Source organism: Thalia democratica, chromosome 1 (assembly GCF_965202585.1).
Source record: "Thalia democratica chromosome 1, ktThaDemo2.hap1.1, whole genome shotgun sequence".
In the NCBI taxonomy this organism is placed as follows: Eukaryota; Metazoa; Chordata; class Thaliacea; order Salpida; family Salpidae; genus Thalia; species Thalia democratica.
Genome location: NC_139165.1, coordinates 2,423,142 through 2,449,294, shown reverse-complemented (window position 1 = coordinate 2,449,294; position 26,153 = coordinate 2,423,142). Strand labels below are relative to the sequence as shown.

General features: G+C 23.0%; 1 protein-coding gene across 1 annotated transcript in view; it reads right to left on the bottom strand.

The window, feature by feature from the left end:
• The window catches only part of LOC145844083 (transducin-like enhancer protein 4), a 32,792-nt gene extending 15,607 nt beyond the window's left edge, over positions 1-17,185 (bottom strand). The window contains exons 1-3 of the mRNA XM_082951469.1: positions 17,144-17,185; positions 12,488-12,589; positions 9,465-9,559 (exon numbers count right to left, since the gene is read on the bottom strand). Of these exons, the coding sequence (XP_082807595.1) occupies positions 9,465-9,559; positions 12,488-12,589; positions 17,144-17,185 (239 nt within the window). The remainder of the gene's footprint in view (positions 1-9,464; positions 9,560-12,487; positions 12,590-17,143) is intronic.
• Positions 17,186-26,153: the final 8,968 nt, after the last annotated feature.

The window sequence follows — 26,153 nt, the reverse complement described above, 5'->3', positions numbered from 1 at the left end:
TAAATTGAACAAAATTTCCAAAATAATAATAATTTCTTATATAAATTGAACAAAATTTCCAAAATAATAATAATTTCTTATATAAATTGAACAAAATTTCCAAAATAATAATAATTTCTTATATAAATTGAACAAAATTTCCAAAATAATAATAATTTCTTATATAAATTGAACAAAATTTCCAAAATAATAATAATTTCTTATATAAATTGAACAAAATTTCCAAAATAATAATAATTTCTTATATAAATTGAACAAAATTTCCAAAATAATAATAATTTCTTATATAAATTGAACAAAATTTCCAAAATAATAATAATTTCTTATATAAATTGAACAAAATTTCCAACATAATAATAATTTCTTATATAAATTGAACAAAATTTCCAACATAATAATAATTTCTTATATAAATTGAACAAAATTTCCAACATAATAATAATTTCTTATATAAATTGAACAAAATTTCCAAAATAATAATAATTTCTTATATAAATTGAACAAAATTTCCAACATAATAATTATTTCTTATATAAATTGAACAAAATTTCCAACATAATAATAATTTCTTATATAAATTGAACAAAATTTCCAACATAATAATAATTTCTTATATAAATTGAACAAAATTTCCAACATAATAATAATTTCTTATATAAATTGAACAAAATTTCCAAAATAATAATAATTTCTTATATAAATTGAACAAAATTTCCAACATAATAATTATTTCTTATATAAATTGAACAAAATTTTCAAAATAATAATTATTTCTTATATATATTGAACAAAATTTCCAAAGTAATGATAATTTATTATATAAATTGAACAAAATTTCCAAAATAATAATAATTTCTTATATAAATTGAACAAAGTTTCAAAAATAATAATAATTTCTTATATGAATTGAACGAAATTTCCAAAATAATAATAATTTATTATATAAATTGAACAAAACTTCCAAAATAATAATAATTTCTTATATAAATTGAACAAAATTTCCAAAATAATAATAATTTCTTATATAAATTGAACAAAATTTCCAAAATAATAATAATTTCTTATATAAATTGAACAAAATTTCCAAAATAATAATTTCTTATATAAATTGAACAAAGTTTCAAAAATAATAATAATTTCTTATATGAATTGAACGAAATTTCCAAAATAATAATAATTTATTATATAAATTGAACAAAACTTCCAAAATAATAATAATTTCTTATATAAATTGAACAAAATTTCCAAAATAATAATAATTTCTTATATAAATTAAACAAAATTTCCAACATAATAATAATTTCTTATATAAATTGAACGAAATTTCCAAAATAATAATAATTTCTTATATAAATTGAACAAAATTTCCAAAATAATAACAATTTCTTATATAAATTGAACAAAATTTCCAAAATAATAATAATTTCTTATATAAATTGAACAAAATTTCCAAAATAATAATAATTTCTTATATAAATTGAACAAAATTTCCAAAATAATAATAATTTCTTATATAAATTGAACAAAATTTCCAACATAATCATAATTTCTTATATAAATCGAACAAAATTTCCAAAATAATAATAATTTCTTATATAAATTGAACAAAATTTCCAAAATAATAATAATTTCTTATATAAATTGAACAAAATTTCCAAAAACAATAATAATTTCTTATATAAATTGAACAAAATTTCCAACATAATAATAATTTCTTATATAAATCGAACAAAATTTCCAAAATAATAATAATTTCTTATATAAATTGAACAAAATTTCCAAAATAATAATAATTTCTTATATAAATTGAACAAAATTTCCAAAAACAATAATAATTTCTTATATAAATTGAACAAAATTTCCAAAATAATAATAATTTCTTATATAAATTGAACAAAATTTCCAAAATAATAATAATTTCTTATATATATTGAACAAAATTTCCAAAATAATAATAATTCTTATATAAATTGAACAAAATTTCCAAAATAATAATAATTGCCTATATAAATTGATCAAAATTTCCAACATAATAATAATTTCTTATATAAATTGAACAAAATTTCCAAAATAATAATAATTTCTTATATAAATTGAACAAATTTCCAAAATAATAATAATTTCTTATATAAATTGAACAAAATTTCCAAAATAATAATAATTTCTTATATAAATTGAACAAAATTTCCAAAATAATAATATTTTCTTATATAAATTGAACAAAATTTCCAAAATAATAATAATTTCTTATAAAAATTGAACAAATTTCCAAAATAATAATAATTTCTTATATAAATTGAACAAAATTTCCAAAATAATAATAATTTCTTATATAAATTGCACAAAATTTCCAAGATAATAATAATTTATTATATAAATTGAACAAAATTTTTAAAATAATAATAATTTCTTATATAACTTGAACAAAATTTCCAATATAATAATAATTTCTTATATAAATTGAACAAAATTTCCAACATAATAATTATTTCTTATATAAATCGAACAAAATTTCCAACATAATAATTATTTCTTATATAAATTGAACAAAATTTCCAACATAATAATAATTTCTTATATAGTTTCAACAAAATTTCTAACATAATAATAATTTCTTCTATAAATTGAACAAAATTTCCAAAATAATAATAATTTCTTATATAAGTTGAACAAAATTTCCAACATAATAATTATTTCTTATATAAATTGAACAAAATTTCCTATGTAAAAGTAATTTCTTATATAAAATTAACAAAATTTCCATTATAAAATAGATGTTGATATAATTTGAATATATATTTTCATACACTTTATCAAATTAAACCAATTCTTGGTCAGAATAAAAAAATACATAGAAAATTTTCAATTGTGTTTGTTTTATTTGGGTAAGTTGTAGCTTAGTTATTATTTAGAAAATAATTATTCAAAGCTTACACAATAAAGTGTTTCTTATTATTAAAATTATTCACAAAAGTAAGAGTTATAATACTATGTAAATTATAATAGATATTTGAAAAAAAAAATATTCACAACTAAACAGTTATATACAGTATAAACTATAACAGCAATATTTTACTGTAAAAATATTCACAGAAATACAATAGATTTTTAATGGCAATATTCAAACAGGAAACATTTTACTACCTACTCAATAAATTTAACAAAACCTTTTCGATATATGAAACTATGTTCCACGTTTTATTAAACCATAAAATTAGTTTTATAATTTTAATTATTATTTTATTTTTATGTTTATAAAACTATGAGTTTGATTAACTTTGTTAATTTTTGTTTTAATTTTGTATACATCCATACATAATTTATTCTCTTAAATTTCAATATAATATAATTTTAAATACTTTATAGAGTTATTATGCTTTCTATAAGAAAACTTTTACAAAAACTTTTTTTAACAACCTACTAGCTTAAGACAACAACATGTAATATGAAAACACAACTCAAAATTTCCATAAACCACTTAGGCAAAAACTCAAACTGAAATTATTAATTATTTACATTTATTAATTGAACTAAATAAATTAGTTACAAAAGAGCTAACAAGTAGTGTTGCAACAACTAATTTGTTGGCATTGCATACAATTGTACACTTAATAAGCAGTAACAACACATAACCACAAAATTACCGCAAAAGATTAAATGGATTTGTTACAAAAGTTAAGTCTTACATCTACGTGAGTGTATGTTTCAAATTAGCAACTTGTAAAAATAAATGTGTGTGTTTATACACGAAATAGAAAATAGACATTTTGACTGCCTCATTTATTTCTATTACAGAAGATCAGGTAGATTTGTCAGAAGTTTGTAAGAAGATTTATTACTTGTACGTGATTTGGTGAAAGCTTAACATAAATGTTACAAGTAAAATTTCGCATCGAACAATAATCTCCTTTTAATTGCTTTGTTGATTATAAATTTAAATGTTCAATCCTTAGTGATTTAGGTTTTTAATATAACAGATTAGTGATGTCTTGTGTTTTGATTTAAACTTTATGATTTTTTGGCACCAAAACTTGTGTATGCTTAAATAGGAACAACGCATAACCACAATTACCACAAAAGATTAAATAGATTTGTGATGTAGAAAAGTTTGTATGAAGATTTATTATGTGTACGTGCTTAAATATTTATTAAACATGTTTCAAGTTAATAGGTTTTGTATCCTTTATAATCTTATTTTAATTGCTTGATTGAAGTAACTTAATATGCTTGATAATCTGTTACATTTTAAAATACATAAGGTTTGTATTCTAACATTATAGACTTGTAGTGTACTTAGGTAAATGTATTATTTTATGCATTTGGTAACTATTTGCAAGTAAGTACTTGTTTAAAGTCTGTATTTATATATTAAAAAGAAAATAGACAAATTTTTGACACGTGAGTTAGTTTACTACCACAAAAGATTGAAGGGATTTGTTAAAAGATGATGATATATTAAGTGTATGTGCTTATATATTTGCTGTATATTTCATGTGCTAGGATGTCTTAACTGGTAACAAGTTAAAACTTCAAAATAACTAGTTTTTAATTTGTTTGTAAGGGGAAAGTGTTTAAAATTAATTTATAAATACAATTTATATCAAGTTTTAGCTTCACAAGTTGTAACTAGTAAACATGTTTGATTTTACACTAATCTTATTTTAATTGCTTAATTGATTCAGACTTGTTAGATTTAATCTTTTGAGTTAGATAAAGTTTGTATAAGATTAATTGTTTGTTATCAGTTTTCCTGTTCAGTATGTTGTGCCAAATTAAAATTTTCTTTATTCGCCTTCCAACTCAAGAAGCAATTATAATTCAATTAAATGTGTTACCAAATTTTTACCACAGTTGTAATTAGTGGTGGATTAATGGTTTTTAAGTGCGTAGTTTAAAACCAAATAATTACCAACCTTATTTTGTTAAATACTGAGTTTTATTAACATTAAATTTTGTGTTTTCTTGGGCTTAAAATTAATGAGTTTAGATTATTTTATGAGTTTTTTCTAACCTCTAACCTAAATAAAACCTTTATTCCAGTATTAAAGCTGTTATTCCTTTATTTTATGAATTATTACTGTGATAATTTAAAGCAAATGCTTCTAAACTGTACAACTAAATAAAGTAGTATAAAACAATTAATTACGTACAAATGTTTTATGTTAAACGTAGTGATTAAAAAACTTATTTGTTTCTGAAACGTTAAAAGATTCGTTAAGAGAAAAAACTATGAAAATTCAAACTTAATAGTTGAAATAAATTGGATAACATCAATAAGATTATAATTATCGTGAGTAATTGGTGATAACGACCGAGATAAATGTTTTCAATTGATTATACACTTATTAGAGGTGCGACCTAATTATTTGCAAAGATTTCAAATTTTGTTTGGTATTCAAACTTAATTAGGTGTGCCATTGCTTAAATATGCTCTGTAGTGAATAATTCTCATCAAAATTTGTCGGATTTTTTTAAACTGATAATTTAGTTTTAATTGATGGAGGATTTAAACTTGTAATTTCAGTTGATATCAAAATAATTATATAAATATATTATTTTTTATGTACACATGTGTGAAAATAGTAATTTGCTAAGAAGTGATTTATATTATGAATGATCATGATTTTCGCACTTTTAACTTGGATTTCTCGGTAATCTGTAATTTATTTCAATTAATAGAGGATTTAACGTGTAAAATTTGTTTGTGTCAAAATAATTCATTTTATCAATTATGTTCTGTTTTTGCGAAAATGTGTGAAATCAGTAAATTTTAATTAAATGTTTTTTTTTTATTTGATGTTTAAGATAAAATACTTTTTAATTTCACAATTAAAGCCATTAAAAGTTAGTAATTACCTGCTTAAAACTTCATAAAGATTTGCACCGCAGATATTAATCTGTATATAATTTTTATGTTGATGAAAATAATTTTGTTACAATTAATTTTTAATTTCAAAGTTATACCTGTATTGATGAAAAACTATAAAGTTAAATATTAATACAATTTTAAATGTAATTAATTTTTAAACACATAGTTAGTAATTATCTTACTAAAACTCAATAAATGTTTTTGCTACGGATACAAATATATTTCTTTTTTATGTTGGTGAAGTATATTTTTATAATTTATTTCTTATTTAAAAGTTGTGCTTGTATTTATGCCAATTATCAAAGTCAAGTATTAATATTTGTTGTGATTGTTTCCGTTCTAAACCATCAATTAATTGAATACAGAGTTTAATTTTATTTTATAATTAAATACATTTCACCTTTCAGACAGTGTAATTTTAAACTGATAGCTAAAGAGTTTAATAATTTTATATGCAATGTTTAACTTGTTTTTTTAGTAGTATTTTTAGAATAATTAACTTATAAATGTAAGTTAATTAATAATTTATTTCTCTTGTTATTTTATAATGTTTTTGTTTAAAACTATTCTACCAAAAGTTTGTTTAAGTGACAATTAACAAAACAATTAAACTAATTTGTTTTATGTTATTAAAAGTTTGTAAACAGTTTTATTAACATTACACGTGATTTTTCAACTTATTCAGTTGCTATTTACTGATATTATAACAAAAACCACAAAACTTATTTACTTACGTTAGTATATCTGCTGTCGCTATTTACAGTAATCTTCATGTTTACTTAATATATTGGCAAACATCACATTTCAAGAGCTTTTACAAAAATCATGTTTCAAATTACTATAATTCTAAATACACATTTCAACTTTACATACAAGTTTGTTTTGCAAATGATAAAAATGAAACCAAAAATACTTTCTCTTTTAAATTATAGGTAAAAAAAAAATTTATTGCTAAAATCAAGTCAATAGTATGAAGAAATTTTCATTCATGTAAATTTCATTGAAATTTTCTTATTTATGAACAATCTTTAAATTCTTATTTTGTACAAACAATATAATTCGAACTAAATGTGTTTAAAAATGATTTAAATAAAAGTTATTTCTTATTAAACAATCCACCAGAAAAATAAAATAATCAAACGTCAATTCGTATCACCCATTTGAATAGTCAACAAACCACACAAAAGTTAAAGTATTAACAACATCTTTATTAAAGTATGTTTGTTATAGTTTAAAATAAGTTATAACTGATTAAAATTGTATGAAATGCCTAAATAATTGACAATGATAAATAAAAATTGTTAGATATCAATTTGTACAAGTCTTTTATTTATTTTTATAATAACCCTTTTAAGCTTTCCCCGACCGATAAAAAAAAAAGTGATTAAACAACAAACAAATTAATCACAAATTTATCTAAAAACTATAAAATGTTATAAATTAGGTTCAAAGGCATAAAAAGTTGTTTCAATTATAAAACAAATCAAGTTGTAACGCATCTAAAGCCCAAAAATTAATCAAAATTCAATCTTAAAACTATTAAATAACGTTTAGCTAACAAAGTGGTTTCAATAAAAATCAAACATGAGACCACAAAAAAACAATATTTTAAATTTACTTAATAAAGTCAACTAAAATGTTTGTACAAAATTGTATGAGGTGATTTAATACGCCTCTTTGAGCAAATACATGTTTGCAAATATAAAATTTGGTATTTGTTTGCTGTTCACCACAATATTTGAACATTTACACTCAGTTTTATATTGAATGTATAGTACAAGTATATATGTATACACCTTAGCATGTTGAAAAAAATTTTTATTTTTAACCAAGGTTTTCAAATTTACTGTCACAATAATTTTGTGTTCATACAGTTGGTATTAGCTTTTTTTTTTCAATACTAATAATATAATTAATATAATATATAATAATACTAATAAATATACACCTTTACATGTTGGTAAAAATAAAATATTTTTTACTTTACTTTAAGAGTTTTTCATTTAAAACCATAACAAGTTTTTGGTTTTACATAATACAGGAATAATCTAAATGTTTCTTAATTTAATATACTTATGTATAGTACATGTAAACAAAAGAAGTTTATAAACACATATAAATGTTTAAAAAAACACTTTTACTTTAAATCAAGCTTTTTTTTATATTTACTATCACAACATAAGTTTTCGTTTTTACAATTGATATTTAAATACTTATACCATGTAAGTTTATATTTCACGATTTTTAATATTTTTAAAAATATTGTTTGGGTACATATACACTTTTAAAGTTGATTGAAAATATTATAACAAACATAAACATTGAGATGTATAACCTTTTGTTCTATTTCAAAGTTTTATACAATAGTTCTACAGTTGGTAAATAGAATTTATTTTTAATTCTGATTTACTTGTATGTACTACAATAGTGGTAAAACATCTACATGTTAATACAACACGTTTTTCATTCATATCATTAAAAATTAATACATTTATAGTGTTTTATACACTTAATAATTAAAATATTTATATTTATTCGTACAAACGTGTTGTTTGCTATAAAATAAAGAGAACATTTCTCATAATATTTGATTACCACTACACGTTTTTAATTTGATTGAAATTATATTTTATATACTTTGATATCAACATAACCACTTTTATAATGTTTGAAAATTTTATTAACAACTTAAATAGTTTATGTTTTTTTAAATAACTAAATGATTATATACATTTGAAAATTTAAATAGCACACTCGTTTTTGTTTTTGTTAAATAATTATTATCTTTTAGAGTTCTACTATAAAATTCAAACTTCTTATTACTAAAATGATCTTTAAATATTATTTTAATCAGATCAAAACATTTGAACAACACTTATATATCATTGACATTTTTTTTACAAAAAATTTGTTTATAAAACAAGCATGTGGTTTTAACAATACTCTATGAATTCAAACCGACATTGTTATCATTTTAATGTTTTGTAACATAATTAAAATCAGATAAAAAGATCTTGTACTATCTGACTGGTTAGTGATAAAAATAAATATATTTTATATTATTACAAAACAAGAGCACATGTGAAAACAGCACGTTTTTAACATGTGCAGATCTTATCTACAACATATTGTTTTGAATACTGAACTTTTGTGTTCAAACGTTTTCATGATAAGCTGATTACAATAAAGTTGATATATTTTTCAGTAATTTCAAAGTGGCTCGTATTCTTCAGTTTTGTGTGAAAATTATGTTTGATTTGTTATCAGTACATTGTTGTCACTTCATAAGTATTGAAATCTCGTTAAAGTAATAAACTTATATGTATTTCTGAATACTATCTACTTTTTGAAATTATTTTTAGTTCTGAATGATGAAATTTCACAAAAAATTTCAAACTTCTTAACAATTAAAAAATGATAGCTTATTCAAAAAAACACATAATAACAAACAACTTAAATAAATAAAAATAATTATACATTAACAATATACATCAATATACCTTTATTGATCGTTTATTTTCTTGGTAGGTGTATTTACTATAACTAATATAAGAAATACTATATTATTATGCATTGATATTTAACATCAATTTACCTTTCTTGCTCGTTTATTTTCTTATTAGGGGCTTTTTGCTGGTCGTCTTCAACGTCAACTATTACGTCATTCGCGTCACTGTGGTCACTCACTGACTGTTAAAAAAATTTAAAAAAATAATTTTTAATGTATAGGAAAATAAGACTGTTCAAATCATATTTCGACGTAAACTAAACACCGAGGTCCATTACCGATTGTAAAGAAAATATATAATTTATTTTGTAATTAAAATGAAAGATAAAAAAACAACATTTGAGAAGTATAATAAAACGAAATACAAAGGGTAAAAAATCATTTAATTACAAAACCAATTAGTTTGATGACCAGGATAAGATCATTAAAAACTTATTAAGACTTAATTCAACGTAATAATTTAAGTAATGTGAGCAAAGTTTACTTGTAAACAGTAATTAATTATGTATTTTGTTTATATTAGTCTGCAAAGGAAGTTATATCAAATTATTTAGTAATGTTATTTACTGTTTTTGAACTTAAACATGAGTAAAATTAATAAACCAGATTTTTTTCTAATCGGAACCAATAGTGTACTTTAAACTATTCCCCTACTTAAACAGTTTTAAGTACTTTTTATTAAAGTACTTGCTATAAAGTTAGCTAGTAATTAATTGTATTACTTTTTTCATTTTTATTTGATTTATTGAGGTTTGTATTAGTCTGGAAAGGAAGTTGAAATTTCAGTTTTTGAACTTAAAACATGAGTAAGACTAATAAGGTAGTTTTTTTATCAAAGCGAATAGTATTATTTAAACTGTTCACCTATTTAATATTTTGAATAGTATTAGAAATACTCGGAATAAAGTTGCAAATAATTGTACTGATTACTTTTTTAGATTATATTTGATTTATTGCTGTTTGTATTAGTCTGCAGAGGAAGTTGAATTTACTGAGTTTGGTCACAGAGGTTACATATTGTAAAGATTAAACAAGTTTAAATTTGAAATTCAATTGAATACTTATCATCTTTTGTTAATAGAAACATTGTTTTATATTATGACAATTAAAATATTAAAAAAATTATTTATAAATAAAAACTCACTTTTAAATACAACTTTAAACACTTTAAAAAAATCGTAGTCACCTTTAACAATTTTTTTAATATAAAATTAGTTTTTGAAATAAATTTGTACTTCTTACGTTTTTAACCATACTAACATTCTATAACTAGATTTTAAACCAATAACAAGTTGTCAATTAAAACTTAGGTACGGTGAGATTACGAAATTAATCTCGTTATAATGGATTGTTTGTAGTCTAAAGTGACCAACTATTAGTATGCAACATATTATAATATTTATTATTGGAATTCCCATGAGGATTTGTTTGATTGTTGGCAGTTGATATTAACAGTTAGTAAACTTTATTGCACTTTATATAACTTTAATATAGTTTTTTTTTTAATTTAGTGTAAACTGAAATTCCTCTTTTTTTGAATCTTGAACCTTTACAAAAAAGTTAATTTTTTTTTTAATTGAAACTATTTTTGACAACCCGAAGCCAAATGAATCACTTTTAATTAAATTTATTCAATTTAAGGCTATTTTTAAACCTACTAAAGTAAACTGCAACTCTTTTTTTTTTTGAAACTTAAAGTTTACAAATTAGGCCCAACTTTTTAGAATTTTATTTTTACTGAAAAACGTTTTTTGACAACCTTAAAACGGATGAATCACTTTTTATTGTGATAACTTAATTAAATGCTATTTTTAAACTTATTCGTCCAATTTGATGATTAATACTGCCTAAATTTTCTCAAGCTTTAAAATAGTTCTTACTGTCAAACCGGTTTTACATTACTTAAATAAATATTTTTATCATGACCTTAAAATAAATGTTTTAAACCTTTTTATAATTAAAGGATAGTCTTTTATCTTTGATTGAGTTTTCAATATTTTTATATAACAATTTTTCCCATACTTAAAAATAAGCGATTTAAACTGTTGAAAGTTATTGAAACTTTAGTTAAAACTAGTTCATTAAGTCTAAAACAAAATCCAAGGACAGTCATTGATTATTTTTAATATTATTGCATTTATACAAAAAAAGATCCTTGTGTCTACCATAACTAATAATAATTTTAACAAAAACACTTTCAGTTTTACCTTCTTTTTACAGTAGTTTCTATTTCTAAAAGTTTATGAATGTTTTTATTAAGTTTTTTTTTTAAGTTTTTAAAGCTCAATTATTTTTTGAGAAACTATCAGCAACGGTTTCTTATCTGTTAACTTTAAACAAATACTTGTCTTTTTAAACTGATTGATTTTATAAATTTGGAACTACTTGTTATCTTATCTGTTTAATTGACACAATGTAATTCGCTGAAATCTTTCCAAAACAGCTTTTAATAAGTCTCACACAAAAAAATCAGTTTTATCAACTTTATTGATGTTTTGGTTTTTTTATCATGAGAAAAAATCTTTTTAGACAGATATAATTGTTAAAATTTTGCCAGTTGATATAGACTGTGTACATGATTGAAATAATATTTTGTGAAATCTACAAAATACTTTTGAAATACACAAACTTTCCAAGTCTTTGAAGTTATTTGAAGTGAAAAAAAGATTATCATCAATAATTTAGCATTTGCTATACCATCTTTGCTTTAACAGCTGTATACGTTTGCAAAAATAAGAAATTTTGTTTTGATAGTTTTGGTTTCAAAAGTTTAAGTTTTCAAAGACTTCTTAAAAAACTAAGTGAGATATAATTAAATAATATTATGCAAAGTGTTTCAAATTTTGTTATCAAAAAAAGCTGGTAATAGACAAAGTAATACATAATTATAAGATGTAAAATTTACAAAGATATTTTCACAATATATTAATGTAAATGTTGTTCTTTAGCGGTATTTTAAAGTAATTGACACTTACTTGTATTCTAATTAAAATAATTCATAAATACTAACACTTCCACAAAACAGCTATATAACTATATAAATATCGTTGTATAGTTATACAAAGTAATAGAACAATAAGTGTTTAAAGTAAATGTAAAAATAAACTTACTTTAGCATCATCAGTTTTCAAACGTTTATTATTTGGTGGATTTAGTGAAGTTTTCTTTTTATCATTTAAACTTGTTGTTGATATGTGTGGAGAGGCAGAACTCTAAAAAATATTATTTTTTAATTAATTAAAAATATATTAAGCTGAACTCTATTAAAAAATATTAAGTTTGTTATTGTTTTTTACTAGAATAAAAAAATATCAAGATAAAAATAAGTGAATGATAAAAACAAAGTTGGTTTAATAAAACCAAATATAGAACTTTTTAAGCTAAAAATAAGTTTGTCGGAAGTTTTAGCCGGAAAAATAAAATTAAACATGTGTAATATAAAACTAGTGGCTGAAATAATTAAAAAGTTCAGTCATTAAGGTTTAGTAGAATACATTAGTCTAAGTTACAAAAGTTTTTCTTTTTTTCAGACAGTCAATTTTAATTTTTTTGGAACTTGAAACTTATTTCTTTACTTAAAATTAAAAAATTATTTTAAAATTTTAATAAACTTTTGTACATTGTTTATATTAAAATATTTCATGTTATAAAGTTATTAAATAATTCTGAGATATGATAGATAAAAGTAAGCAAATGTTAAAGCAACTAGATTTTTTTACTTGTTTTAAGTCAAAATATCAAGTTTAAATTTGGAAAACATTAAATCAAATAATGTTTTTCTATTTTTTAGATTTTTTATTTACTCAATTTACAGTTTTAAAAATACTAATTTTTCAATACAAAAAAATAAACGACAATAAAATAGTTTGAAGAGTTAATTAATAAACAGGGACAAGCCTTTGATACAATTAGAAACTTTCAATTAAAGTACTCAAATAAAAAATGACAAAAAAAACTTTTCAAGTACATATTCGATGTATAAAACAGCCAAGCTTTTAAATAAGTACATTACACAAATTAATAAAACTTTTTTCAAATGTTTATGTTATATTTTGTACTTTACTTCAATTAAGCTTGCATAGTTCTTAATTTATGGAGTTTAATTAAATTTATGTTTGATCAAACAAAATTCGTCAACAAATTTCAAGTGTGCTCATTTTAAGCACTACTAGAATGACTCAACTGTATAAGTCATTCAATTCAAAAGAATGTTACCTTTAGTACTTATATAACCATACTGGTATTTTTTTTTAATATTTGGTTTTTATTCCTTATAATGGAAAACTATTTTATTATTAAACTATATACAATTGATTAAAACTACGATATTTTATAAAGAGTTTTAGTAACTAAATTAAATGTTAAATGGAATATACTAAATTAATTAAACACTAAAAACAGCATCAATCAAATTTAAATAAGGGCATTTCTTATTTTCCTTCATAAAAGACTAATGTGAAAATTAAAGTACATCTACATACACTTTAGTAGAATAAAAAAATTAAAATAAATAAAAGTTTAAACTAATTGAACTAGTTTAATAAACGCTTCATACAGTAAAGAAAACGTTTATACAAAAGAAAAATTGTGAAAAATATACATCAAAAAAACAACATTTACAGCAAAATATCCGCCTCAGAAAGTGTCGAAAAACCACACTACAGAGAAAAATTGCAACATACAGCTTCAAAATACAAGAGACCGCAACACTCACAGCGAAATACGCGACTCAGAAACCACCGTGTCAAAATGTTCACCGCAGAGAGAAAATTGAATCGTTTCAGGCGCATATTTGAAAAACAAATTCATATAAGGCACATATGAGACTCTCAGTGGTAATTAGATTAGAGCTCGCATGCGAAGCTTTCTAATATGTGAGCGTTTGTGTGATTCTTATTTTTATTGATCCAATTACATATAGCGTGCTGACGTGCTTATTTATTATGAATGATTTTTGAAAATTTTTCAGTTTTTTTCAACAATATGTTTAACCTTTCTTGTTACATGGTAAATGCTTATCGATCGGTTTTCCTTTTATTTTGAAAATTTTACGGTTTTTCGCAAGTTTAATGAAAATTAAAATTTCATTTTGCAAGTTGCAATTATTTAATAAAATAAATCCTTACCTACACATAAATTAAAGTTTAGAAACCTAACATTTAAACAAATTTTAAAACATGTCATGTTAAAGTTTGCGACAATTTAAATTTATTTAAACAACTTGTTTTAAATTCGTCGAAACAGTTCGACTTATTTTAAAAAGTTGTTTAAAACAACTTCGATGTAAAACAAATATTTGCCAAATGAATGTAATATTTGACTTTTACTAACAATATTTATTTTATTCAATTTTCTTTACTCATTTAAAACTGAATCTTTTTGATTTTATTTTAATAAATAAGTGGTAATGTATTAAAAGTGTTTTTTCATGTTTCTATCTAAAAGTTTTATTTTGTAAGATTTTAATTGAAAGCAATTTAGATTTAAAATATAGAAAATGTTTTTATAATTTTTCAAGTATATATACATTTGATGAATAAGGTTTCGGAGTTTAGACTTTTCTGAAAGAAACATCAAAAAAACTTAAACTAAACAATAAACTTTTATATATTAGTGACACATTTTTTTTAATTTAATACAAATTTGTAAACATGTATAAACTCATATGTTATGCCAAATTTTTTTTATTCATTTATTTACATACTAACAACTAAGCTGTACTAACAAAAAACACCCCTTTAATAAACAACATTCTATTAAGTAATTTCCTCCATTAATAACCTTATTTACAGTCTGTATTGAGAACTTTAACTTTCATATTACTCATATATTGACCCAATTACTAATTTGTGCTAACATTTGTATACTTAAAATTTATAAGTTTTGTACTTTTTATAACCTACAGGTAAAATATAAAAAAAAATTAAAAATAAAAAACAATTTAAATCATTTCAACAAACACTACTTTAAATTAGTTTTTTATAAAAAAAACAATTTGAAATATTTCAATAAGTAAGTACAATTTATCTATATATTACAGTCCAAAGTTGTGTATAAAATTTAAACTAAAAACATTTCATAAACTGTCTTACTAATACCAGTAAATTCATTTTAAAGATTAGAGAATCTCATATACGTATTGATTTATATTGATCCAATTTTTCACTCATAATCATTTTACAGTTATGACGTTAGTTTAAATTATGAATGATTTTCCTCAAATATATGCGTGTTTTTATTAAATACATTATATGTCCTTGGTTATATTTATACAAGTTTTGTGTTTTTTAAACAACAATTTACATCACTGTTTTTAATCACCTGTTTGTGAACAAAAGGTTCTAAAATAGAATAGATAAAAATTATTTAACAAATTAATATAAAACAATATCTAATATGATAAAATTAATAAATAAAGTTTTAGTTGTTTTCAACTTAAGATTTGCAAAAAAACAAAAGAGCAAAAAATAATGATAGACTGTATTTAAAGCCAATAGCAGCATTTTTTATCTGAACCAAACGATTAGTCAATTGACAGAAATCAAGTTATATTAAATGATAAACTTTTATAATCATCTTATTTTATAAACTACTAAACATTTTTTACACCACACATAATATACTGGTTAGTATTCAAATACAACTGATGTTAATTTGCATATTAAAATGAGGAAACTATATGATTAATACTCATGTTTGTGTAGAGGTAAGGAAATAAATATCATGTTTTATAAACTTTAACACAATCAATTTCTGTTTTATCAAGAGTATACATGTTTTAGTAGAAAAAAAAACATTTTAACAGTTTTACTAAACTAAAAAGTATATTTAATGTATTTAAAAGTACTACTGTTTTATTACATCTATTAATATACAATGACTTACTATTATCATGAGAATACATAGAAAATTAAATAATTTAATTTAAAAAGAAAGCGTGTGTTAAAATTAGTGTTTTAACAATATGTTTTAAGTAAATATATATAATTGAAAAATATATATATAAACAGCTTTTGTTATTATATAGTATAAGAAGCATAATAGGTTTACTGATAAGGTATTCTGTTGTTTGTTTGCATATTATAACTAGGATATCGTTTGATAAATCAACCCTCGTCGGTAGAATATTTATATACAGAAGTCTAATAGTAAAGATAACATAAGTTTTTATTTTTGCAATGAAGCATCATAATATTGATTTTTACAGGTTTATGTTACCATATTAAAATGTGTTTATAAAACATAAGAAACATGATTTGATGTTATATTTGAAACATTATAATGAAGTTTGTACTTGTTTATTATAACCACAAGTCTTTCAATTCGAAATAAAATTATTCTAATATTAAGCAGGAAAGTAAAGTTTTGATTGTCAGTCTATTTCAAACATACAAATACTATTAAAATTAATATATTTTTGAAATAAATCTTCAGATTTTATATAAGTAATAAAAACAAATATTTTGTCAACAAACTCTAAAGTAAATATATATTTAAATTCATTCAATAAAAAGGTTAAACTAAACAAATAAGTATTTCGAACAAATAAACGATGATTTATTCTATAAATAATAATATTTTCACTAAAAGCTGCAATAATAAATCGTGTAAAATTTTGAGTGAAAACAAATTTGGTTGATTTCGCAACAATATTGACGTTAAAAACAACCATCGACACATAACAAACCATAAAAACCACACAAACATATGTCACACACAGCTTTTACTAATAACCTTTCAAATTATCCAGTTTACATCTAACACACAGGTTTCAGTTCAACCTTGAAAATTCTGTTCGAGATAGCCATCTTTTTTATGAAGAGTATAAACAAACTGTTGAGTTTATAATACAAACAGATAGGAACCACACATATAACAGAGTAGTTTGAATAACACACGTTGTGAAGAGATGGTAGTAATTTAAAATGCACGCCAATATACAATACAAACATTGAAATGTGGCTTTCACTACAGTGGCTCTAAATATTAAAGTTTAACACAAAACATTTTGAAATTATTTTTTTATCATGTTTTTAGTTGTTGAATTTTTTGGATTGAAATTATTACATTGACAGTCAAATTGAGTTTTAAAATAAGTAGTTTCAATTCAACACATTATTGATATGTATAAGCATGAGTAAAACGGTTTTCTAATACATTCGACTTTAAAATAATATCAATAAACGTTCCAGTCATTTACAGGATATTTCCATGTTCAAGATGATTTACAAGAAGTTCATTATTTAAATAATTAAAATATTAAAATTTACTTAATAAATCATTTTTAATTAACTTCAAAATTAAGTGATTAACATCAGAAAATTCAGGCAAAACTATAATTTAAACATTTCATTTGAAGAAAGCAACTTTTAGATGTGTATCTTCAGAACAAAAAACTATTTAAACAGTAATTTCACTTTTGCTGTATAAAGCAACACAGGTGGTATAAATGAAATAAGTTGATCAAAAACATTAGATTGCTTTTAAAACAATACCAACAAATAACTTCAAGTCATTATCAAAGCAGCCAGGTATTTTTAGATATTTATCTCTGGTTGATGTTCACAGTAGAACCCATGCATTATAAATAAATTTACTTTTTGAAGCTGCTTCAGATGTTTATCTTGACAGCAGAGGGAAGATAACAACATGAAACAGTTATCTATTTTACAAGAAATGTGGTTACACTGCAAGGCGGTAGACCAGGTACAAAAGTTAATTTAATGAAAATGTGTTCTGCTCATTAGAGGGTATTATGAGATCAATTATCCAGTTTCAATTATCTAGTTTCAACTATCTTGCTGGTAAAATAGATTATCCCCGATGTCGGTAAATCAAGAAACTTGCTTTTAAGGTTAAAATTTAAACTTAAAAATTAACTTCAAATCTTAATTACTTCAAGGACATCATACAAATAAATGTAGATTGTTGCATCATTCTTTACTGAAAATGAGTACAAAAATAAATTTCAATTATTTTCATCTAGTTTATATATTTGTATAATAAGTATAGTATAAGAAGATTAACATCTTTAACAAAAACGTTGTATTTTTTGTTAGACAGGGTTGCCACTCGTTTTTTCAAAAAGTTTTCCAGGAGTTCCAAATTTCTCAAGGGTTTTTAAAAGTATACATTTTTGGTCTATTTTTAGTTTAAAGTTATGTTTAAGGTAGGAAACTGTGTTAAATAGTATAAAAACATTGAAAAGATAAAGCTACTTTAAATATATTTTAAATAAAAAAAAAATGATGACAAAAGTTTTTTATTTATATGATTGATTTTTTGAGACAAATCAAAATTTTACTACTGAACATGTGAAAATTGTTAAAATTCCAGGTTTTTCCATGTTTTTTTGCCTATATTGTCAAATTCCAGGTTTTTCCAGGTTTGTCCAGGATTACAGGTAAAGTGGCAACCCTGGTTAGAACTAGTGATGTACCGGACCCACAATTTCGGGTCCGGCCGGACCCGGATCCGGACTTTATTTTCAAGTAAGAATCCGGCCGGAACCGGACCCGGACTTTTTTTTCAAATTAGAATCCGGCCGGAACCGGACTTTTTTTTCAAATTAGAATCCGGCCGGAACCGGATCCGGACTTTTTTTTCAAATTAGAATCCGGCCGGATCCGGATATCAGACAAAAATGGCAATATCCGGCCGTATAGTATAAACTAGCCTGAGTCAGAATGAGGTTTTAAAAAACTGAAAAAAGAAGAACTTTAATCTAATAATAAGTAGAACAGCTACCCACAAGGTTTACAAATTATGTTTTATTTACAATTAAAAATATGAAATCAAGTTCTTGAACAGAATACACTAGAAAATTACCAAATATTGAAAACTGGATCAGCTCAAACTCATTCAAAATTTAAAAGAAAACTAGCCTGCGTTTTTTACAAAATCATAAAACTAGCCTGAGCTTTTATAAAAAACTAAACTAGCCTGAGGCAGTCCAAGATTTTCTAACATTCCCAAAATTTTTCAAACTAGCAGGGTTGCCACTGTTTAAGTCAATAAAACTAGCTAGAGTGAGTATAAACAAGCCTGAGTCAGAATGAGGTTTTTAAAAACTGAAAAAAATACTTTAATCTAACAATCAGTAGAACAGCTAGGAAAGGTTGACAATTTGGTAGTAAAGTTGTGGACTGATTGTGATACACTTAACTTATTAGTACTATCCATCATAGTTAAATCCTACCGTATTTAATTAATATCGAACAAATACTAAATTCTAACTGAGACTACTTTCTATAATCAGACACGACAGTTTTGAGTGATGAATCTTTTATATAAAACACAACAAGAAATACTAGCATATACAAAATTATTAATTACTTTGGTAACAATTTAAAAACTGGAATCTATTTAAATCTATATCAAAAGACTTAAAACAATAAACTGAAAATTAAATAAAACTTTTAGTAAACAAGAAACTGTAAAAATTTTAATAAACTATTAAACTTTAAACCTGGCTTAAATATTAAGACAATTAAACACCAGTTGAAATATTCACTTATCACAAAATTTTACAAAAAAATTCAAGATATTTTGTTGCTTCAAGCTGCACACCAAACTAACTAACTGCTTACATATAAACTGCCTGTCATGTTCTGATGTTTTGTTGCATCAGTATTTAGTTTGAAACATTTTGTCATATGATTCTCATTGGCTCGTACATTCAACTGTATTAACTCTAAATATTCTCTGAGCTCAACTTTAAACAATAAATAATGCAAGTATTCGTTCTAAAGTTTTCAATTTTACAACAAACGTAAAGAGTTGCATTTCTGAGATGTTTATTTCATAGTTTAAATGTAAACAAATGTAAATTAGTCACGTGTACAAAATGAGCCAATCACGGTAGGTGTTTAATTTTAACTGACGAAAATGACTCTTACTAATTTACTTAGGGTTTGTTTTTGAAAAAATACTTTTCAGTATGCTCTTTTCTACTAACTAGATCCGGGTCCGGCCGGATCTCTGTTAGGATCCGGCCGGACCCGGATCCGGACTTTTTTTTCAAATTAGAATCCGGCCGGAACCGGACCCGGACTTTTTTTTCAAATTAGAATCCGGCCGGAACCGGATCCGGACTTTTTTTTCAAATTAGAGTCCGGCCGGATCCGGATATCAGACAAAAATGGAAATATCCGGCCGGACCCGGACCCGGATAGTGAGTCCGGTACATCACTAGTTAGAACAAACATAAAATCAACCGCTGAAACCTTACACACAAGTGTAGAATCTCTATTTTACCAATTAGTGTCCAAAAATCATAAATCAACCCTTAATTATGATTATCACTATTATTTTCAAAAACAAATTCGCAAATAATAATAGTATAACAAAGTAACTCAAATTAACATTCAGTCAGTTTTACAGGTAAACTCAGAGAAACTAACAATTTGAAAACACCTAAATGAGAGGTAAATTAAAACACTACAGTCATCTCTAGTTTTAAATAAAAATATACATTAATTTTTACAAATAAAATACAGAGAAATTAACAATTTGAAAACACCTATATGAAAATATAAATTGAAACACTACAGTTCTAGTTTCGAATAGAGCGCAAAAACATGAATAATAAATGAACCAACAATCACTAGCGTACAACCGACAATCAATAATGAAACCAAACTGTAGAAACTTTAGTATGTTGCGTTTTAAATAGAATACTGGATAATTTCACAAATGGCAAAGTTTGATAGTCTCAATCAACACTGCAAGTTTTCAATATTTTACAGTTTACAACCAATCCAACCAACATTGTAAGTTTGTTACGTTTTGATCTAAGTTGATAATCAACATGTCACAGCCATATATCAATAAAAACTGTAGAAACTTCAGTATGTTGCATTTCAAATAGGAAAATAGCACAAAAGAACTTAAAAGTGTACTTTTTAATATTTTATTTTTAATCAATGTTCTAAGTTTATACTGTTTTGATATGAGTAAACGTTCAACAAATTCTATTGCAACCGTAAAAGTTGACAATCAATAAAAAATATTAAACTGCAACGCAACATTTTGTTATGTTTTACACAGGAAAATTGAGTAATGAAAAAATTATAAGTGAAGTTTTTATTATTTCGAAAACTTATTATCAACAAACTGTAAATCAGTTTATATTATTTGGGTATAAGTTGAAGCTGAATCAACACTTAACTCAACTTAGTTACAACCGAGAATCAATAAAAAATACTTAAAAATCAATAGAGTGTAGAAATTCAGTATGCTGTATTATAAAGTTGTATGCAAGTCTGTTTCTGTTCTGCTTGTTTGCTAGTGACTTTTATTAACTGCTCGTGACAAATTTGCGAAATATTGTGTGTACTTATTGGGATGCAGATTTACCAAATACTATCAGTCTATCATTACCAGAAATCGATAATAATTACATTCTACGAAACTGATAAGATTTTTAATATTTGATAATGTTAATCAATACCAAATGTATACTGATTCAATACACATTAATATAACCTACTTCAATCATCACTTGAGCAAACACAGGTTAAACAGATAATTAATAAAACCAACATTTTATACATTGATGTTCTGTTATCGAGTGATAGAGTGGTTAAAAGTAAAGTTATTAGTGACGATTATTAGCCAGTTTTAACAAGATTACTACTTAGTTTTTGTGTGAGACAGGAATGTAGTTTCGATTTAATATAATCAATATACGATTACAAGTATTGCAAATTCTTCGTATATTATCAAGCAAAGGGAGTTTGTTGTTGTTTTTAACGTTCAAAAATTGTGATTCTTGTTAATTTACTTTTTACTAAAAAATTGCAAAGCAGTAAATACTTTTATATACAATTGAAACGTAATAAACAAATAAAGAAACTGCAAATAACATGCTGTTGGCGAGACAATAGTCAAGAATGCAGTTTCGGACAAATTAAATTGATCTTTAGTTTTGATCGGCAACTATGTATATTACAAAATAGTTAAAATAATGTTGTGTAATTAGATAACAAAACTTTAAAACTTAATCAATACAACAACCATAACTCTTAATTTTGTAATACTTGAAAAAAAGAGTGAGTTTTTGAAAGTGTTAATCAATTAACTATTGGTAGATATATAAGATTTTCAATATAACATAGAAGTTGTGAAATTAGTTGATAATTTCAAAATTAAATAGTTCTCATTCTGTGCTATAAACAGAACTTCTACCTGTAAGTAAAATAATGTTTTGTTTTTGTAAACTTTAAAAAAGTAATTTTTATTTATGATTCATTTTTGTTAGTTTATTTTTTAGTTACAAGATAAGAAACTTAAAAAATCATCTTAAATATGCAAATTATTTCAAACTTTAAATGAGTTTATAGCATAACTGTTAGTACAGGGAATATAGTGTTTTACAAACCAACACACAGTAATTATGTTGTTTTTACAAGTCAAAAATTTGAAGAGGATTTTGATTAATTGCTGTTTTTATAAAATGTTTTTAGAAACCAATATACTGTTGTTTGCGAACTTAACTTTTAATAAACTATTTTTAGTAGCTGGTTAATTTGATTAATTGTTTTGCTCAAACCTTTTTTTTATTAATATTTTATTAATTTAAGACAATGAAAAGTTAAACAATTTTTTAACATTTTTCCCTATAATCAGTAAAATATAATACATGTAAATAGATAGTTAAACTTTTGTATGTTGAATAAATTACTAATTTAATTATCTACACCACATGCATCTTCAATCACGCATCTTTAAAAATCTTTTTCCTAGAAGAGCTATATTAGATTACTTGGCAGATATATACAAACGCTTAAAAATATTTTTATTTTGATTTATTACTGTTTACCGGTTGCAAATTAACCAAAGCACGTTCATAATTTACTTCACAGACATGTATTTGCATATACATGTGTATTTATGAAGTGATATGTTGATTAATTGCTACTGGTTTCAGTATATAGACACACTTCATACTTCCTACAGGTAAATGTTAAAAACAACAATCTTAAAATAGTTTAAATGTGAACTGAAATTAAACTTTAAAATATAGTTTTGATTTATGGTGATCGTTTATCACTTTTTTATGGTTCTGGGTTTCATTCGTATATACAGCTTACTTCTTATTAATTAGTATAATTGATAAACTTACTAAACAAATGTGGCTATTAGAGATATATCAAGACGTTTATAGTTACAAATGTTATTAAGAATATCCTAAACCATTTACTTTGAGACAAATATATAAATAAACATAGAGATCCAACAGTAAACGCAAATAAGTTTTTAATAACAATTATGAAATTGTTCAAGTACAAATAACTTTGAATAAAAAACAATTAAAACATTTTTAGGAACACATTGAAGTTACCTTTCATTAATATTATTAAATAAATATATATATATATATATATATATATATATATATATATATAACTTAATTTATTTTATTGCGTCGTAGTAAATAATTTCAAAACATTTAAAATTTGAAAATTAATACACAAATGTAATTGAGACATATTAGAACTTAAAGGTGTTTATTTTAACCTTTAATTTAATAATAAATTCAAGCTGCATGTAATAAACATTAATCGGACAATTGGATAGTTTAAAATCAATATAACTAATACCAAAACAAACAGCATAATATCTAGTTGTATTATTTTTCACAATTTCTATTTAATATTTTGTTACAAGAGTATACTTTTCTTATAATTTAATACCAGTTCACAATAGTTTAAGACTTTATAGATCAAAAACAATAATTTTACAAAAGTGTTAAGTTTCGAATTTAACTTTATAATTATAATTTATGTTTATTTCAAAAATTAAAATAAATACATACTAACAATTTAAAAAACTGCTTTTTTATTATAAAACTTTAAATTCAGTTCTTTTTTAAAAGTTTAAACTGTAAATAAAATAAAACAAACCCCACATAGCCGCTTAAAAGATTAACATATTTTGATTGATAATGTTTGAAAGGTAAGTATTAATTGATGCTAATTAGTTATGAAGATAAGAAGTCTATGAGGTAATTAAATTAAGTCGATTAAGTTTAATTCGCTTGTCATGTTTAAATTATTATACTAGAAAGCTAAATTCGAAAAAAAAAGGAGATAAAATAAGCAAATTGTAAAATATAACTTTGAAACAAAATAACTTAGACGTTTTTTTTTAATAATCATTTTAAATATTTTATAAAGGTTTATACTATATAAAACACTGTGGGCCAGAGGTAAAATTGAAAACAAGTTTTAAATATATTATTTTATATAACTCTTAAATTAGATATTTTCAATAAACAATCAGCAAAATTTTGAGTAAAAATTAATTTCAAGCGAATTTGAAGACACATTGTAAACCTGATTAAAATTTAGTTTCAAATAACAAGTAACACTGTGGTGAAAATAGACAAGTATTATTAATCATTGGTGAAACTTTTCAGAAAAGAAACCCACACACACACATGTGTTATTGAAAAGTGATTAATAATCAATAATATCGATTCCACCAACAACTGTTGCTCTCTGTGGAGAAACTTTTACAACTCTATCTCTACAGTGAGTTTATTTGACAGTCAACTTTGAAATTTTTAACTGAATCTTATCTGAGAAGTTACTTAAACAGATAATATTTAATTGTTAAATAGTATGGTTTTACAACTTTTACAACAATTCTATCTCAATATGGTGAGTTTATTTGATAGTCAATTTGGAAAGTTTATAGACTTTTCAAGTCTTATGACTTATTTAACAATTAATAACTTAAGACTATGGTTTTACTAGGCAAAAATCAATGATTAAAGATTTTTTTAATTATTTAAAGATTTCGGTTTTATTAAGTAATTAAGCTGTTATGCTTGTGATAAATTTAATTTTAAATGGTAGTTTTACAAACAAACACATGCATTGTTATCGACAAGTTTTGGTTTTTATACATTTTGTGCCAAAAATTTAGCTAAGTAGAATCTAGAGTATAAGTTATTTAACCATATAATTAATAAAGTAATTTATATAACTTAATCCGCTATCTCAGACTTATTTACTCATCTAAAATCTAAACTTTCTTAAACAATAAGCCTGTAATCTAGTAGATATAGTTTTATATTTAATAAATCAAACTTTTAGATTTTATTCTATTTAAAGTATAGGGTAATATATTTCGTTTTTAAACTTAAGATATGTTAATGCATAAAGCTGCTTAAATGCTAACTGATTAAATCTATAACAACAACTTTTTTACAATTGACTATTTTATAGTTTCACATATCATACTACATTTCATATATAAAAATATATGTGTGTTTACCAGTTACACTTTTACATAAAGATTTACTTAGTCAACTGAAACTGGTAAAGACAAAATTATTTGACAATTTATAAGATTTTTCTGCGTTTAGATTGCTGTGTAATAATTGATCTTTGAAATGTTAAACATAAATTGTTATATAGTTTAATACTTTGATTTAATTGAGTTCAATTGTTTGTGCCAACCTTTCAATTTATAAAGTCTTAGTGCAATTGGTCTTTTAATCAAACTAAAACTTTTAAACTGTTTTGCCAATATTTTAATTCAGTAAATTGTAAAAGCTAGTTTCAAAAAAACTATAAAGTTTGCTTTTTTTTAATGACAGTAGAATCTTATCAAGATACTAAATATTTCTAAACAGTAATATATATATATATATATATATATAAACCTAAAAATTTAACACGTGGACACTAGAATATATGAATGTTGTTACAAACTCTTTGAAGCAGGACCTTTTACACATTGTGCCAAATTTTAAAAGTTCAAAGG